Here is an 18,049-nt window from a genome sequence, read left to right as displayed (position 1 = left end):
AAGCAAAGTAATCACTCCAATCTCATTTAACTAATAGAAGAAATGCTTTTCTTGTCTACTTTCCCTCATGCTGCAGGGACACTGCAGCAACCCCCCATTTCCCATTAGTCTGATGGTGATTAGGATATCCACGTTCCAGCTCTGCGCTCCCCAGCCAGAGTGTGCAGCACTGGGAAGAAATGTGAACATTCTACATATTGTAACCATTTCTCTACCTTCTGCTGTATTTACAGGCAGAGGCAAGAAGCAGATAAACCCTGAAAAATGCCCTGATTGATAAAGTCACTGCTGTGGGTTAAGACAGTGAGCAGAGGAGAGCAGTGCATCTACTGAAATCCAACAGCAGGCAGGCACAACACCCCCCTGACAGTATCACTGCATCCGTAGGTGCTGTGATGCCTGAGACTCTATAAATACCTGTGACAGCAGACACAAGGACTGCAGTTTTTAGACAGGAAAGTGTTTAATCTTGGATCCAGTTTCATCATTAACCTGGATTTCCAGGCTTAAAAAAGATACCTTCCTTCAGCTTGTCACGAGCAAAGTAGTGACATTCATGACATGTATCCTAAGACTACAAATAAATTGGTTGTCTTCACTGTTCTCTGTGGTAACTGAGATCTCTTCATTTTATTTTCTTGATGACTGGAGCTCTGCAGATTTTGTTTGATCTTCTTTATATGTTGATAAATGCAGGAATTAAGGAAGGCTATATGGGCTTTTGGTACTCATTTGAACCAGTCATTAATAGCACAAATGTAGTAAATAAAACCAGATGATAAAAAAGCAAGACAATCTGTTTGTTAGAAATACTAGTTCCAGTCATCATATCTAAAAACCTATCTATGTTCTGGAAAAAAAAATATCAGCACCAGCTCTTTGTTTATCATTTCAATGACTGGAAAATCCAGGCAGGGCTGGTTCTGCTTCTAAGTTACAAGACACTTTTTTAGTTGAAACGTGTGAACAACCACACGCTCCGGCCACAAAGAAGCAAGAGGCTGTGCTGCTGACTGCAGTTTGTGTGCCCAGTGCTACTGGATGGCACCTCAGGAGTAATATCCGGATCTGGCAGTGACTGAGGAGCCACATTCTTTCTGTAATAACAGAAAACCACATTTGGATCATAATTTTGAGGTGTGAGTCCCTACTTGTTAATGTGCTGAGAGATGTCGACACAAAGCTTTGGAGACGTGCAGGCTGAACTTCAGAGAGAGCTGCCATCCCCACCTGCTGGCTTCAGCCTGGTGTCCACAATAATTTGGCCTGGAAAGTGCTCCTCATAAGACTTGAGGAAGGACCTGTCTCCCTTGAACTCCAAAGCTACTCCCATATCAATGCAGTCTTGTGGAGAAACCTTCGGCAACCAGTGAGTATTTCAGGTTGCTTTTAGCAGAGGAGAGAACAAGAGACTCACAGGAGCAAGTTGGTGCTCAGAACCCCTGAGATGAGGGAGCTGAGCAGTTGCACTGCACACCAAAACTCCTCCTGAGAGTGAAGCACTGTGGAGTTTTGTCATGTTAGAGTAAGAGGCAAACAACATAAGCTTGGAGGAAAAAAAATCTAAGGAAGTGCCCTGATAAGCAGGGGCTCTTCCAGGATGCATGGTGAACACCACCCACAAAAAGTGCATCCAGAATCTTAAAGGCCTGAAATTCTTTGCCATTCCAGACAATTCCATTCTGAACCTTTGGCTCCAATGGCACTGCTTTACTCTCTTCTCTGGGAAACTGCAGTAATGCTTTTATATGAAGACACTGTTAGGCTGCTCTCTCACAGCAGAATTCCTATGAAATGAGATAATATATGCAGGAGGATACTGTGAGAATTCAGTCATGTTTCATGTTATTCCACTGAATATTAAAGAGAGTCAATCATGTTCTACCTCTTACTGCAAAATGTTGCAAAAATTTCTGAGATATATATATATATATATATTTCATAGCAGAAACGGTAGGACTGCATAAAAAAAGGTGCTTCTGTCTTACTGAAATCTATTAGCTACGACTGCACCTTCGGGTCTCATACCTCTTGCATTTAATTCTCTCCTTTGGTGTAAGAAGCAGCTATTATCGCTGTCTTCTTAAGTCAAAGCTTAAAGGTGAACTGAAAAGCTTTTAAAATAAATCACTAAAGCTATTCTCAAACCTCAGGTTGATAGAGGCACAATTTGGATACCCTTGCTCATATGGAAAAGTATCTTTCTCTTCATTTTCTGTGCGTTCCAGCTACATTGCTGATATGCTTCAGGATGTATTGTCTTATTTCATGGGAATCCCTTAGTGACAGAGCAACATATAAAGATTTGAATTTAAATTCTCACTATGGCTTCTTTACTGGAATGAAAAAAAGAAATCTGTTCAACTTAAGCATACATAACTAAGCTTGGTTTTAGAGGAATTCAGGATGCTGCTATCTTGGGAGGCTTCTCTCTTTTGAAAGGAAAAAAGAAAAGCTAAAAATCCCTCCCTGCAAGTATTTTTCCTTTGGAAACAACAGCCCACAGCCATCCTCCTTGCACACTTGCCTCCTGAGACTCCACATTCTGCCAGTCACAGCTGAAGTCAGGCCAAAACCCACGAGCAGCACCAGCAGCTAAAGAAAATGCTGTGTTTGCAAGGCTTGAACCAGAGCTGACCTGGGTCATCCCAGAAACTTCCCTTTGAGTTATCTGAGCTCTGGGTAAGTGAACTTGATGGAACTTTTTGTATGGCTGCAGTTACTTCATCAGAATCAATGGACATCTAATTGGCTTTACTGTAAACTGGTCTGGGAGCACAATTTCCTGTTCAGCTTACAGGGAATGAGGTGTTAAAAAAATAAGAAAAAAAAATGAGGCCACTTATTCAAAGCAGTGTCTGGTACTGCTGGATTTTCAGTCCTGTACTTCCCAGTGTCTTGCTGTAGCCTAAGAGATGGCACATTAGTCTCCAGCTCATTCCTTTGGGACCAAGGGAGCCATGCAGGGAAGGTGCTCTCTGTGCCCTGCTAAAAAAAGTAACTTCCACTCCCACAACATGCAGAAACCCTGGGCATGAGATGGTCCCACACAATGATGTATCAGAGGATTTTGCCCTAAACCACTGAGACTAATGAGCTGAAATAGAAGAGCTTTAAAATAGGAGCCACCTCTTCCAGAGGGGGGAAAAAAACCACCTAGAAACAAGCAGCAGCCTGGTCTGTTCCCTTTAATTCATACATGAGGAGAACATACTGGTCCAGGGGAGGAGCCATAAGCATCTTAATGGGATATTAACCCACAGGAGGAAACAAGGACTCAGCTTGTCTCATTCTCCTGGTTTCATTTCTGAGGCACCCAAAGGAAGGGGCAAACTCACCATGTAACACAGGTCCTGCCCTTCAGAGGAGGGTGAAAATCCATATCCCTCTACTTCAGCAATATGCAGTACAGCAGTAATTCTGCGAGCTGCTGACACGTTATTAACAGCTACAGAAGAGAAACTGGTTGTGTGGGACCATGGGAGAAACAGTAATTTCTCATGCAACACTGCATTTTCTTCCATTAGCACAACACAAATGGCAGGAAAAGTGCCTTCAGGAGCCTTGATGTGGCATCCCTCACAGAGAGGGCTTGGACCCCAATGTGTCAGACCCCACTCACGACAATGACAGCACTACAGGGAGTAGAAATCAACTTTTGCATGCTAAAAATGGAGTGTTCCAAGAGGGAACAAAAGGTTGGGAGAGAAGGACACACAACCTTTGTACCTACCTAGCAACCGGAGCAGCAGGAAAAGCACCCCCAGAGCGTAAGACTTGAGTTCAGGGCTCACGGTTCTGCAGGGAAGAGGGAGAGGGAGAGAGAGAAATCAATTCCTGTTGTTCTGCTTTGATTAACACACCCTGTGGCCATTCTGTGCTGTCAGCCAGGATGCCACCAGCCTCTTCAAAAAGTCATTAATGGGGCTTTTCTTCTGCCTTCTCCTGAACTGCCTACAGCCCCAAAAGTAATTGCATTGGTGATAGGTTCAGGAATTAGCCAAGTCATTAATAACAACAGCTAATGTTGACATTGGATGTTTATAAGCTCCCCATCAAGTTTTCAAGGCTCCAGATGTTGAGAACTGGAGAGAGAGAAAACTTTTGGTTCTGAAACTCCCCAGACACTGGGAACAAGAGAGAGAGGGAGAATGGTGGACCAAAAGGTTCAGTCAGCCTGGTGATTCAGTGAGGAAGTGCTCAACACTAGTTTTCATTCACGTGACATCAGCATGCCACTTTTTTTATCTTGGGAGGACAGTGTTTGAAGTGTCTTCTGCTATGAGCAGAACAACCACTATTGCATTGAGAGTTATCCTTCAAAGGTGCTTTAAAAAACTATTCATGGCAGGGGTGGTTCTCTGTATAAATGCACTGGAGGGGCATTGGCCGAAACTGATAAAACAGAACCAGTTTTTAAGATAGGTTTTAAGTTAGGAGAAGATCCTTCTGATCACCTGCCCTCCTCTCACACAATCATGGCCCATGTTATACCACACCATGACGTCTGTGTGAAGCCTGTGACCTCGGGATGAATTTCAGCAGTTTCCAGGCAGACCTCCACATTTTTTATATATAAAGCCTTTATGCCAGGAATTATATGACCTTGGAAAAATCTTACAATGGTTAATGGGTTGGCTCAAATAGGATTCTACAGTTGGGTGAGAAATGAAGGAAATAGAGCATTAGAAGTTTTTTTTTAATGAAAAAGTAGATTATCACATGGAATATTCACAGTGGGCTTTTAACTGGTGGTAGTGTCCTTCCATCCACTTTTCTTTATTTAAGACTAAAGTCAATCCCCATACCTTAGGCTGGAGTAAAAATTGCTACTTGGAGACATCTCCCTTTCTCACTGACGACAGCAGTGACCAAATGACTTGTAAGACAAGACATTTGATTTGTAGACACTGAGTCAATTTTTAAATAACCATGGGAGCTGCCAGCATCACTTGTCACTGCTCTGGACACCAAGGACACATTCATATGCCACAACTTTCTTTAAGCAATGGAAGATGGCAGTTGCAAGAGAGCACGAGGTGGTATCTGGCTCAGAGCTCTCGACTGTACATTTGGTAGCTATCAGTGATTCTGAGTGAAGTTACAAATCTGGAAGCATGAATTGTTTATTTCCTACAGCTCTGAACTGAGTATGTTTAATTTTCCCTGGTATTCTTCTTCCTGGCTGGTGCTGGGCTTATCGCATTTGAAGGCAACACTAAGATGTCTCCATGCTGTATCCTAAAGGTGCTGGCAGCTTCCTTGAACAAAGAACTCTTCAAACTTCAAATTGCTTTTGTCACAATATTTATCATGAAGAAATTTGATTTCCCTTTAGCTACCGGAGATGCAAAGAGAGAAATGAACTAGTAGGTGGAATATCTCATTTTGTATCCTGCAGGGAGACATGCCCTCGCAGAGCTGTTCTGTCCAAAATCCACTCAAGAGTGTGTTTCTAATACAGACCTTATTGATTGAATTTTATTGGAATTTTCCAGGCAGCAGAATGGATCTGCTATTTATGCCTCTGGTTATTAGTCTCAGTAAGTGACAGCTTGGACAGCTAAGTAATTTTGGATAAATGTGGGCTTAGATATATATGTATGTCATAAGGAGAAGTGTTCCATATGTCTGGAAATAACACAAGGTCAGTTATTTGAATAAGCTACTTTTGCCCACCTATTCACATTGGTTTAACTCAGACATGTCCTTCAGACTTCCAAGCTCCTTATGTTCTTGGACTTGGTCCAGGGTGAGAGAAGTTGAACTCCACTCAGGGAGGTATTTACCAAAGCTAATCTTTGCCACAGCTTTTCATTTTTCCATGGTTTCTATGGTCTCCAGACTATCTCAAAAGGTGAGCCTAAGCCTCTCTCTAAGTCATTATGTGCTGAGAACATGGGGTGGCAATTGTGTCCCCCTCCCGATGCAGCTGTAACTTCCTTACTACCTGGACTGGAAAATGCACATGTGTATTTCCATGTTAATCTCAGAAGAACAACCCCTGCCACCACTCTCTGAAACATCCCTGATAGAATCTTGTCTATTTGGGGGCCCAGTTTCACCTCACTCCCTCACTTTACCAAAGGAGAGTTTGAGCAGTTTTTGTTTTCTCTCTAGCAGCTCCATACTGCAGGCCCTGAAATGCCATGCCTGGCTAAACCAGGTGCTACCAAGTGAAAAAAAAGTGGCTTAGGGAGAAAACAGCTTGAGTGGAGGTTCAGTTCAAAGTCATGCGTCTGGGACAGTGAGCTTGGTGTAAAAGGCAGAGGCCAGGAGCTGTGTGGGACCCTCAGCTCCCCCTGTGCTCTAGGGTCCCTCCAGCCCTGATATCATGCCAAGAGTGGCCTCACCTGATGAGGATGGTGACTGATAGCCCAACTTGGTGAGGATGGTGACAGAAGCCCCACCTGATGAGGATGGTGACAGAAGCCCCACCTGATGAGGATGGTGACTGAAGCCCCACCTGATGAGGATGGTGACTGAAGCCCCACCTGATGAGGATGGTGACAGAAGCCCCACCTGATGAGGATGGTGACAGAAGCCCCACCTGATGAGGATGGTGACTGAAGCCCTACCTGATGAGGATGATGACCGATGGAGTCTGCGCCATGGCCCCGATCATGCTGCAGACACACATCACACACAGGAATGTCAGGAAGGCCTCTTCGCACCCAGGGCTGGGGCACTTGCCAGGAACGACGGTGGCGTTTTCGGCAGGGACCGAGGTGAGGCACGAACAGCCACTGAGGTTCTGCAGAGGAGCACAAGGAGTCAGGAGAAGGGAGAGCTGTGATCCCCATCGCTGTAACAGGGCTTGTCAGCAGCAACGCCTAATCCTCTAATGGTCAATTAAATAACTCCGAAGTGCTTGTTGGAGGGGGGTTTGGAAAGAATTTCAGGAGCATCAGAGCTGATGCATGTTGCCAGCAAGGGAAAGCTGTCCCTTGGCTTGTTTCTTTTCTTCTGCTCCTTTCAAGTCTCTCCCATAAATGTCACGGAGACAAAATTATTACTGAGTCCTACCTCTTTGGAGGAGAATAAAGAAACAATTTGTGTCTCTGTGACAAGGAAGATTTCCCCCATTATGGTTCTAATTACTTTCTTATTTACCTCCATCCTCTTGGTATTGTAATTAAACTGAAGTACGTTAAATGCAGGTAAATCTGCAGCTCTGTCCTTGGCTGCAGTTCGGGGCCTGCTTCCAGCACCTCAAACCCTGGGAAGGAGCCACCCACGATGGGTGCTGCAGCTCACCCAGAGCTGAACTACCACAGCCTGGCAGCACGGATGCTGCTGGACTTCAGTGCACTCCAGGGCTAATAACTGACATCTGGTTCAGAGGGATTTGTGTTGAGCTAAAAGCTCAAGTCAAGCAAGATAAACTTTATCAATATGTGATCAGAAGGAGGGTGGAATGACTGCATTTTGCTTTGATCTCTCCAGCAAGTGCAGGATGTGAAAAGAAGCTTTGTTTGCCAGTCACAGATTTAAGGATTTACTTTTTTTTTTCCCCCTTATTTTCCAACTCGCCCTCCTGAATTTCTGAGTGGGGGATGTCAGTGCAATTAAGGCACACAATACTACCAAGAAATCCCTTAACGAATACAGAAAGAAACAGTCATTAATGATTCATGGCTTGTCTTCACAAGCCCGCTGGGTTTGCAGGTCACATGTTTGTATGAGGAGTAACGTCATAAAATATAACATATTGAAAAGCAGCTCAGTCTCCTCCCCTTCTCCTCTACCATGTGCAAGCAGAAATTCTTTTGCTTTTCTGCCAAAGGGGTCCCCTTAGGACCACACAAAACCACACTTTCTGGTTCACTGCCTCTGAAGATAAGGATCAGCAGGGATACTACTCCAACCTTTCTGACACCAATCTCTTTCCTCTGCATAGGACTCAAATAATTTTTTTTCCAATTAAGTGCACAGAGGACAAGAGAGACTGTGGTGCAGAACTCTAGGAGAGCTGGAGCAGACATGCAGGTGCCTTCCCACTGGCAAGCAGTAATTAAAATAACAAATTCCTGTGCTGTGAGTTAGAAGCTGACACCTGAAGGCTCCAGAATGGTGACAATTAGCACCACTGAGGTGGTATTTGCACAGACAACAGGAATTTGTAGCTCCTGGCTCTGACTGCAGTGCATTTCTAGCCACCAACCCTGTGGATCAAAACACATGTAAGTCTGGAAAAGTATATACTTGCATTGAATAACCCTGGGACAAAATTCCCATCACAGCAAACATGGAGAATTGGGTGTTTATTTCCCATGGGCTCTCATCAAGGGACAGAAAGTACCTGTTTCGGGCAGTGGTGGGGCAGAATGTCCTCCCACTGGTGTGATTTTTTTACAAAGCACAAGGCAGGTCTTACCTTCATTGCCTGAAAATTTGTCCCTCAATCTGCTTTTTTGACCACTTTGCTTCAAGGTGCTGGCCTGAAGCAGTGTGAGTGGTTTGTACCAACTACCTCAGCTTGCTTGGCACTGCACCTCATCCTTACCTGGGAGATCTTTGATCTTTTATTACTGACACAGTATGCAACTCACAGACATCAAACAAGGAAACATCAAAGATGGAGTTATAACTTTGTCCTGTGGAGAGGAAATTTTTTTGCTACCTGTGCCAAACTCCTATAGATCCCCTTGTCTGCAACCCCACTGCATTCAACCAGTTGTTATCAGAACCTTCTGCTGCCCAGCAACCTGCACACCCAGATTTATGTGTGCCTGTGAAGCTACACAGATGCAGAGTTTACACCTTTAACAGCATCTTGACTTCGGTGTGATTATCCATGCAAATTACCCGTGTTTTTAATTACTCATTTTTTAAGCCCTGGCTCTGATAGGGAAGGGACAGGCTGGTATTTCAATGCAAAGCTGTGAGGTGCCAGCACAGTAACTCCAGGCTGAAATTCATGTGTGTCCAGCCAAAACGCTGAGAGAATCAATGGCATCAAACAAACAAGATGCACAGTCCAACACGTGGTATGCAAGGGTCACTCCCAGAAATGGCTTGAAAGAAAAGTTCTTGGGGGTGCCAGAGCTCTGCCTACCAGCACTGACATTCCTATGGCTTTTTGGACAAGTGCACCTCTGGAATCACCTCAGTAAGAGAGAAGGAATGAAAAAGAAAAAAAATAACTGAGCTATACATTGCTTTTAGAAATAGTTCACAGAGGAAAAGTGAAGAGAAGCAGTCAGAAACGTAAAATGTAGTAAAGTTAAATAAAGCATTCAGAGAATTTTATGTCCCAGTAAAAAGCAACCCTTGGCTCATCACAAGCACATAACATTCACAAGACCCTCCAGACAGGTCATTACCTGGATTATGGGTTTAAAACTTGGTTTGGCAATTTGGCTTTGCCTCAAGGCCATTGCATGACCAAACTGGTCCATAATTCTTGATAATGCCCTTTCCAGCAGATGCTATTGCTTCACCAATTTGTGTTCAAAATGTTACTGCAAAAAAACCCCCACAAAACAAAGAGATGAGAAGAACCCCAAGGATGACAACAAAAAGGCAAAATAAGAAGGAGTGAGTAAGAGAAAGCATGAGGGAGAGTGAGTTTTTTGCTGAGAGGTTTTTTGCCTTGCAGAGCACAAGGTCAGGCAGCTGCAGACTGAAGGGGCAGAGCTGAATTTTCATTACCATGCTCCTTCCAGAGGAGCCAGAGCTTTGCCCTGCACTGCACAGCGAGGAGATCGCTCCCACGCTGCAGCCACACACCAACATCAGCTGTACTTTTGCTGAAGGCTTGGTGAACTGGTGAGAGACGATTCTGTGGGCCTGAAACAAGCTGGTTTCTTCTTAAAATCATCCTGCAGCCATCTCAGGTGCTGACTTATTGGGAGGAGGAGGAAGAAGAGGGCAGGAGGTAACACCTTCATGTGTCACACATTGATGTAGATCCTTGTAGGGCTGCTGAAAGGTCAAAACTGGTGTTTCAAAGGGATGCCTACATCTCTGAGGCTGGAGAGGGAAAGGAGGAGACAAGATGTGTCTGCTCAGCAGCACTCACATGTGCTTTGTCTCCGGGGCAGGAAGGGAGGTTTGGTATTTCCTCAAAGAGGAAGGATGAAGCCATGGAGGGATAATTGCATGTGGTGAGCACTGATGTGTAGGCACAAACAGTCCCTGTGACCAGGCTGACCTCCCACAGACTCCACACAGCAGTGATCACCACAGGCACAGCCCCAGGCAGCAAGCAAGGATGGAGGGATCCCACCAGTCCCCACCCAAGGAGCAGCAGGCACTCATTTTCAGTGTACCCCAGATGACATTAACATTTCAGCAGCAAAAAATGAAAAAGCTGGCTTTCAAGATACTGTTAAAAATTCCCCACATCTTCTTTACAGAGAGATAGTTTGGTCTTTAAGAGTTTTCTAAGGGAAAAAAACTCTTAGAGAGAACTGAAAAATGCAGAATGTCTTTGGATGGAAACTCTGCTCCCCTGACAACTGCTCTTGCTGCTGCCTCAGAGCAAAGCAAGGAAAGAGAAATAAGCAAGTGGAGTTAAAGGAAAGCTTAAACAAGGGTGGATAAAACCAGGAACTGTTCACAACTATCTAGGAAGCAGATTCAGGGAAAGAGCAATGGAAAAAGACTAAAAGGGTTGGGCAGGGCAAACATGGGCAGGTGGAGAAGAGGGGAGATGAGAAGTGGCAGGATAAAAGAGAAGCTGGTTCCTCAGCTGGTCTGTTCTGGGTTAGGAATCTCTTGCAGAGGATGTGTTCTGCCACTGGACACCTGTGCAGATCTCCTATCACATTCCTTGCTTCCCTGCTGAGGAGAAGACCAGGGCAGGAGGTTGTGAGATCCCATCCTGCTCCGTGGGTGACCCTGGCAGCTGCTGCTGGAGAGAGTGGGCATTTATGGAACAGAGTGAAAAAACAACAGGGCTCAGGCCCACCAGAGGTGTGAGATCAGCTTTTGGGGGTGCAGCCACTGCTGGCTGTAGGTGAGCTACCCTACCAGACATGCAGAACCTCACTCACTTGAGCTCCCAGAACCATTCCTAGAGGCGAGAGGTCCCCAGGAAAGGCCACTCACCGTGCTGCTGCAGCCAGCAAAGCAGGCAGATAAGTATGTGACCCCGTCTGCCCCACACACTGGAGTGAAGGAGTCAGTTTGGCATTCACAGTTGTTATTGCACGGGGAATATGGGTCCAGAGATGAGGTTGGAGTTGAGCTGTAAGACAAAGAGAGGAAGGAATTAATGGACAGTGTGGTATCAGACAGCTTTTCCAATTGTTGCCTCACAGAGATGCCTTTGAGGGGGATAGTTAAGGCAAACACATTACAAAAAAGCAGTGGGCAGGATAGCTGGTTCCAGCTCGAAGAAATCCAGGCTACAGCCTCTCCTTGAAGACTGAAATGCCATGGCCACTATCTCCCTGCAAAAGAGAATCTAATGCAAGGCTTGGGCTGTCCTGTTACCTCAACAAGAATCCTCAAGGAAACACAAAGAGATGCTGTGGAGATTGCTCTGTGTTTTTCTGCAACACTGTAAGCAACTGACAGGCTGATGTTGTCATCTAAAGAGCTGCCACTGCATACAGGAGCACTCAGGAAGAAAATACCAAATAGCTCCCTCCAAGTCCTGTGAGTGCAGGACAAAACAGTGTTACGTGGGCCTCACTTCTCACATTAAAATGAGCCTGCAGCCAAAAACACTCTCTCTTCACCGTATCTGTATTTCCAGGCATCAAAAACCTGGTTCTACAGATTCCCCTCAGGCACTTAAATCAATGTACAGAGCAGTGCATGTACCCTACTGCCAGGACAAACCAGACCCAATGCTACAGAGGTGCCTGTAGGTACAGACTTAGGTCTGGCACTTTTTGATTCAGTTTGACTGAATTTCGAATTTAATGAAACTCTGTTGTCATCTGCAGGTACTCAGCTCTCTCAGTGGTGAGTGGCATGGAAACATCCCAGACTAAGAGCCCATACAACACTGCCTTCTCTGTGCTTGCTCTATGGTTGTCTGAAGGCCAGCACTGCCTGTTGAGGACACTAACATGGATTTATGTTGGTAAAGCTCCCTGAAACTCTCTGTGGACTCACTTGTTTCCATAGGGAACAGTAACCCCTGCCACAGGTCCTGTGTCACACCCTAGGAACAGGAATGACACGTAGCAAGCTGTGGACACCAGGTTCACCAGCATGGCCATCCTGATGGCTCCCAGAGCAGACAGGCTGAGCTTCTTCACCAAGAGGCCACCCAGGAATATGCCCAGACATGCACACGGGATTGCTGTCATCCCTGCAAAAGAAAAAAATGGTTAGCAAGGCCCAGGGAACTACACTGTGACAGCGTGACAGTGCTGAACTCTCCAGCAGCCAGATCTGTGCGCTGGCATGAGGAAACCTTGCAATGCCCAACTGCTGGAGTAGCACCAAGCTGGGGTTGCCTAAAAAAAGGAACAGATGCAAACAGGCATGCTGCCTTGCATGGAGGAACCAGGATCTTCTGCCAGTTCTCATCCGTGCTGGAGGGAATGCCAGACTTGCTGAGCTTGGCCCAGCCTGACCTAAGCAGCAGCAAATAAAGTAAAGAATTTTCCAAAGTGTCTGGAGGCTTTGGATGAGCCCTGCCAGTGTGACTCACAGAAATCTGATCTTCAGAGACTAGGCAGGAGCAGCATTTGAAAATATGAAATCTCCCTAAAAGAATTTTCTTTTAACTGTGAAATGCAAAATCACTGCCAGAAGTGACTCCCTTTCCAGCACAGACAGAAATTACCACACTATGCTTGTTTGGGATCCCTTTTATCCCTTTGCTGCCAGTTACACTCCAGATCTCACTGCCTGAACTGTGCTTAGAAGAGAATCCCAGTCCTGGCATTTCTAGACTCCCTTAAACACCATGTGAGAAATCTGATTACAACTTTGTTTAAGCAAGTTGCTGTGAGAAACACAGAGGTATCCAAGTCTCCTTTCCCACTGTCAGCTCAGAAGCAGGATGTGCTCTAGCTCATGGGTGATCCCCTCTTTGCTGGCCACCCAGCTGCACTCACATGCTGACTGCCCAGCCAGCTCCCACCAAACAGCTTTTCCCCTTCTCCCACTGGGTCAACAGTAAAGTTACTTTCCTTTGCCAAGCCTTTAATTTTCAGGGAAGATGGAATAGCCTAACAACTTTGAGACCTCTGGCCTTCTGTCAAATCGTATTAAAATTCACTAGCAAATTCCTGGGTTGCTGGGGGAAGCAAGGCTGACTGCAGGGGATTGTCTCTTTTGGAAAACCAAGCCAAAACCAGAAGATATCAATGAGTTTAATAGGGAAATAAACAACTGTCAGGAGAGCAGCTTGCAAACTCCTTGTTATGCTATGAAGATCCACCCACTTCCTGATGTCCCAGTTTTTGACAGATCACTGCCAGCTGCCCATCTGGCGAGCTGTGGTCGCAGATCGTCCAAGATCAACTTGCAGATATCTTAATTGGGTGCTGCTGAGAAGGGCTGTCATAAACAAATGGCTGGGCCTGCCTGGGATGAGCAGCAGCAGAAAATAAATGACTATTCTGCCATCAGTGTCCTGACAGGGAACAAATGAACACTGAGAAATGTAGAATGTGAAATCACAGCAGCATGGAATGGTCAGAGAGAAGGGACATTTGAAAGACGACCAAGCTGCACTAACTCAGGTATTGAACTGCTCATTGCAATCTTGTCATTTCCAGGCCAAGGGGAAAGCAGTGACTAACAGGAGACACTGGGCTTCCTAACCCAGACTGAGATGGGCTGCAGAACTGTGGGGCACCAGACCATGAGACAAGCAGTTCAATGGGCCACACTATCACTTGGAGAGCAACTGCAGTCTTGGGCAACCAGACCGTCCATTTCTGCTGCATCCAAGGCTCTCAAAGACTCTCCTGTCCTGGGAGTCCCACACAACAGGCTGGGCCACAGGGGAAGTGATGGCAGCAGGATGCAGTGGAGAAAGGATGCTGGAGGTCTGCCGTGGGCCCTGTAGCCATGGCACAGCTGAAGGCCAACCTCTCACTCACAGACACATCCCCACATGTCAGACAAGTCACTTTTTGGGCAGCCTAACCAGCGAGACTGGCAGCAGTTACCAGCCACGCTGAACGCTTTTAAATCCCTTTGGAGGGCAGAGGTTTGGTGTCCCCTGTGGTTACTCACCCAGCAGCTGGTTGGCAGATGAGGTGGTGAGGTTGAACTGCTGCTCCAGGTACTTGCCCAGGAAGGCGGCGAAGCCGGCCACCACCGCGATCTCCATGCAGGCTGCCAGGATGATGCAGGTGAACACGGGGTTGGAGAGCAGGTGCTTAGTCACTTTGGGGATCACTAGAAGAAAGGAAAAAGGGAGAGGTGTTTCTCTGTAGACTTTACTTGAGGTGCCTTTCTCCTCTTCTGTAGGGTAAACTCACTTCACAGCAGGAGAAATTTCCTGTTCTGCACAGACAAGCTGCTTGAAATGAGGGAACACCAGAACAAAGTGAAACACCCCAACAGTGCCACTTAAAGATTCAAGAATCAAGAGGGTGCAAAAAGAAATATTATTTACTCTTACAGATGATTTTGAAAATTGGAAGAATGAGAAAAATTTCCCATATTGCTTTTTGTTTTCCCCACAGAGAAGTCAATCAAAACCTGCTGTCCCCTTCTCCTTTCTGTACCTGCTCCCCATGAACAAAGCTGAGCCAGCTGATGGGTGCCATCAGTGCTGTATTCATCATAAATTCTTGCAAGCTTTCAGACACAAACTAACCCAGCTCACATCTGGCTTTTCCTTCTCCTGTCATCCAGATTTGATTCGCTTTCCTATTCCAAACTGGCTCACTCACTGATGGTCACCTTTGTGCAGCACATGTGGGTGTTTTCAGCAAGCTGAAACTCTCAGGCTTAGCCTGGCCCATGGATACCCATGGCACAAGGGTCCTCCTTCCTGGGACAGGCTTGTCAGTCTGTGTGTTCCCACAACCTAAGGCTTCTTCAGCCTTCCATGTAGACCCTCCTCTGCCTAAGAGGGTGGAAGAGGACGTGCTGAGCTGTTCACTGTGTAGGACACACACATGTGGCTCTGGTTTCATGATCCCTTGGCTCTCCCCTTCCAAATCATCCGTGTCTAGAGTCTTCTCTCCTCCAAGCCCATCTCAATTTCCCATAAGCAAACAAGAGTTACCCTACAAAGGGAAATCTGTCTAATGAATCAGATTGCACGTTTTCTACTCCAGCGAGCATTTTAATTATTGTTGAGCTAACATAGCTTGAACAGGAGAGCATCCCAGTACAGAAGAGAGCCTTCCTTTGACTCAATACCTGATGACTAATTTCTCCCTGAATTAAATGTGAAAATCATTAAGTTTGAAAATTACCTTGAAGTAGTGTAGTGGAGCCTCAATGGACCCCTATTTGCATTTTGAAAATCCATCCCCCAGATTCCCTGTGGTGTACCAGGGACTGGCAGATGATGTTTCTCTGGTGCTGGCTTATGTCTTCCCTCAGGGATTTTTTTGCACTGGCCTCAGCAGAGAATGCACAGCTCTTTGTCAAGGCTCTGCTTGGGTGCCCTTGGTTCTTTCTTGGGGACAGTGGAAAAAAGGGTTATAATTAGGTTTGGTCTAACCTTTTTGGAAGAGGTCACTTCACAGTTTCTAGTCTCTTTATATCAGAAACATTTTTCCAAGCTGTACAAAATTTCTGCTTGCTAAAGATTTACTGAACATAATTAAGGTGCAAGAGGCATAGCAATTTTTAGCAGAACAGGTGAAAAAAGAAAAGAAAAAAGGGGGAAAAAATACTGTGTGGGAGGAATGGGGATGGGGGAATTCAGACATGGATAAATTTCAGAAGCCACCTGCTGCTTCCTTCAATTCTTTGGTGGCCACCTACAGAATTTCCCCTTCTTGCCAGGAAAAATAAAGAAAATGAAAGGGTGGACTTGGCAGTACTGAGCTTGAAAAGCCATATTTAAGGTATTAATGACTGTTGTGCCTCGGGAGTTCAGTTTGTTCAAGATTAATGGATTCCTTGAGATGTAGCTTTGTGCCAATTTAAATCCAAAGACACTAAGGTCTAGCTCTAACTTTATCCACCAAACAATAGTGATGACAGCCTGCCTTTTGCAGGAGGAAGCTAAAGATCACGGACATTTATTTCTGAAGTTGGCACCCAACCATCATGCACTACCAAGGTCAAAATCCATCTTCTGTGCTTGGGGTGGACAACAAAAAATTTGCAGAGTTATTGCAGCATCTCACATGGAAGAGGAACCCCTCATAAGTGCCTTGTCTGGCAGTACACGGCTCCAAGTCACAGCACTTCATAACCTAAAGGGGCTACAGGAGAGCTGGAGAGGGACTTCTGACAAGGGTGTGTAGTGACAGGACAACGAGTAATGGCTTTAAACGGAAAGAGGAGGGATTACATTAGATACAAGGAAGAAGTTCTTTACTGTGAGGGTGTGAGACATGGGAACAGGTTGCTCAGAGAAGCTGTGGATGCCACTGGAAGTGTTCAAGGCCAGGCTGGATGGGGCTTTGAGCAACCTGGTCTAGTGGAAGGTGTCCCTGTCCATGGTGAGGTGTCTGGAACAAAATGATCTTTAAGGTCCTTTCTGATGCCAATCTTTTTGTGATTCCATGATTCCACGATCATTGCTTCTCCTTCCTGTGAGCTGTCTGGTACAGATTCTGTCCTCTGCTGAATGTCTGACCACTGTCTACTGCAACAGGACTCTGTACCATCAGGCATGTGGGACACAAAACCCAGTGCAAAGAGTGCACAGACAACTCAAGCAGTGTCTGCAGCCTCCACCATCTCCTCAGCCAGGGCTAGCTCATTCTCTTTCATCTTCTAAGGGAAATAGCACGGGGTTCCCTATAGAATTTAATATCCTTTCATCTTGCTACTACCATTTGCTAAGATCAATCATTTGACACCGGCTGCTGCCTCATCTGTCTCAGTTCTTGGGGTGAAATACCTCTGGGAAAAAGGTAAAAAGTCAGCAGCAAAGTTTAAAAATCTCTCAATGGACTAGAGTGACATGCTTTCAGCTGCTTGGCTTATGGTGCTGGGTATGGAGTAGGAATGGAAATGCCTGATGGGGGACAGTGAAGCCCTGGGGAACACAACAACTATGGATGGTGCTTTTCCACTGGAGCCAACCCAGCAGTGTCATGGTCAACATTACCCCATACCTTTACAGGCCCAAAGGTTACCTGAACACTTTGGAGCAGCCCTTTGCAGCTACAAAGCTCAAATGAAGTCCATTTGCCAAGTGGGAAAAGTCTTTTGGAGTCCAAACAGTCTCAAAAATCTACCTGGAGAACCCACAAGCTGCAGCAGACATGGCACACAGACAGACTTGGCCTCCCACTCCCAGAACGATGAGCTCATTTGCCATCCTCATCCTGATGCACCCGATACGCTCCAGAAATCGTGGCAGAAAAGTGATTCCCACTGCCATGGCAAGATGCACTGAGGAGAACACAACACCTCTTTTCACTGCTGAAAAGTAGTGAAAAGTGCTTTAATCCCAACTCTTCAGACCATCCATGTGCAGTGCTGGTCACAGGATCATCCACAGGCTGGGAGGGATGGGGTGGATGTCCCAAAGCTCTCCAAAACCCCCAACCAAACCACTGACTTCCCACCTTTTCACCCTCAAGCAACACCGGTGCCAAGGCATCCAAACCCCCTCCCTGTCTCCCTCCGTGGGGCCTCTGTGGATGACAGGCCAGGGGCTTGACAAATGCACACACTTATGTACACCAAGTAGCTTTGATTTGTCACTGCACATCGGGGAGTAGCGGGGATAATTGGCAACCTCATTACACGAGGTTTAACTACTCTCCAGAAACGACAAACTATAATCATCACGTTGGTGCTTGAAATGAATTGTTTGGAACATTACAATCACCAAGGCCCCTGTTTCTGGTTGGAGCACCCTACAGAGACATGTTTTCAATTTGCAGTAAAGATGAAGAACACAGAAAGCAAAGTAATAAATTAGAGGGAGGTTTACAGCCCAGTCCACCTAGGACAGAGTGGTGAGGGAAAGGCAAAATGTAGT

General features: G+C 45.9%; 1 protein-coding gene across 1 annotated transcript in view; it reads right to left on the bottom strand.

The window, feature by feature from the left end:
- Positions 1–18,049, bottom strand: part of SLCO3A1 (solute carrier organic anion transporter family member 3A1) — a 138,433-nt gene that overhangs the window by 9,747 nt on the left and 110,637 nt on the right. The window contains exons 5-9 of the mRNA XM_053988417.1: positions 14,155–14,319; positions 12,073–12,271; positions 11,056–11,194; positions 6,579–6,754; positions 3,734–3,798 (exon numbers count right to left, since the gene is read on the bottom strand). Of these exons, the coding sequence (XP_053844392.1) occupies positions 3,734–3,798; positions 6,579–6,754; positions 11,056–11,194; positions 12,073–12,271; positions 14,155–14,319 (744 nt within the window). The remainder of the gene's footprint in view (positions 1–3,733; positions 3,799–6,578; positions 6,755–11,055; positions 11,195–12,072; positions 12,272–14,154; positions 14,320–18,049) is intronic.

This window comes from Vidua macroura, chromosome 12, assembly GCF_024509145.1.
Source record: "Vidua macroura isolate BioBank_ID:100142 chromosome 12, ASM2450914v1, whole genome shotgun sequence".
In the NCBI taxonomy this organism is placed as follows: domain Eukaryota; kingdom Metazoa; phylum Chordata; class Aves; order Passeriformes; family Viduidae; genus Vidua; species Vidua macroura.
This window is presented reverse-complemented; position numbering and strand designations above follow the sequence as displayed.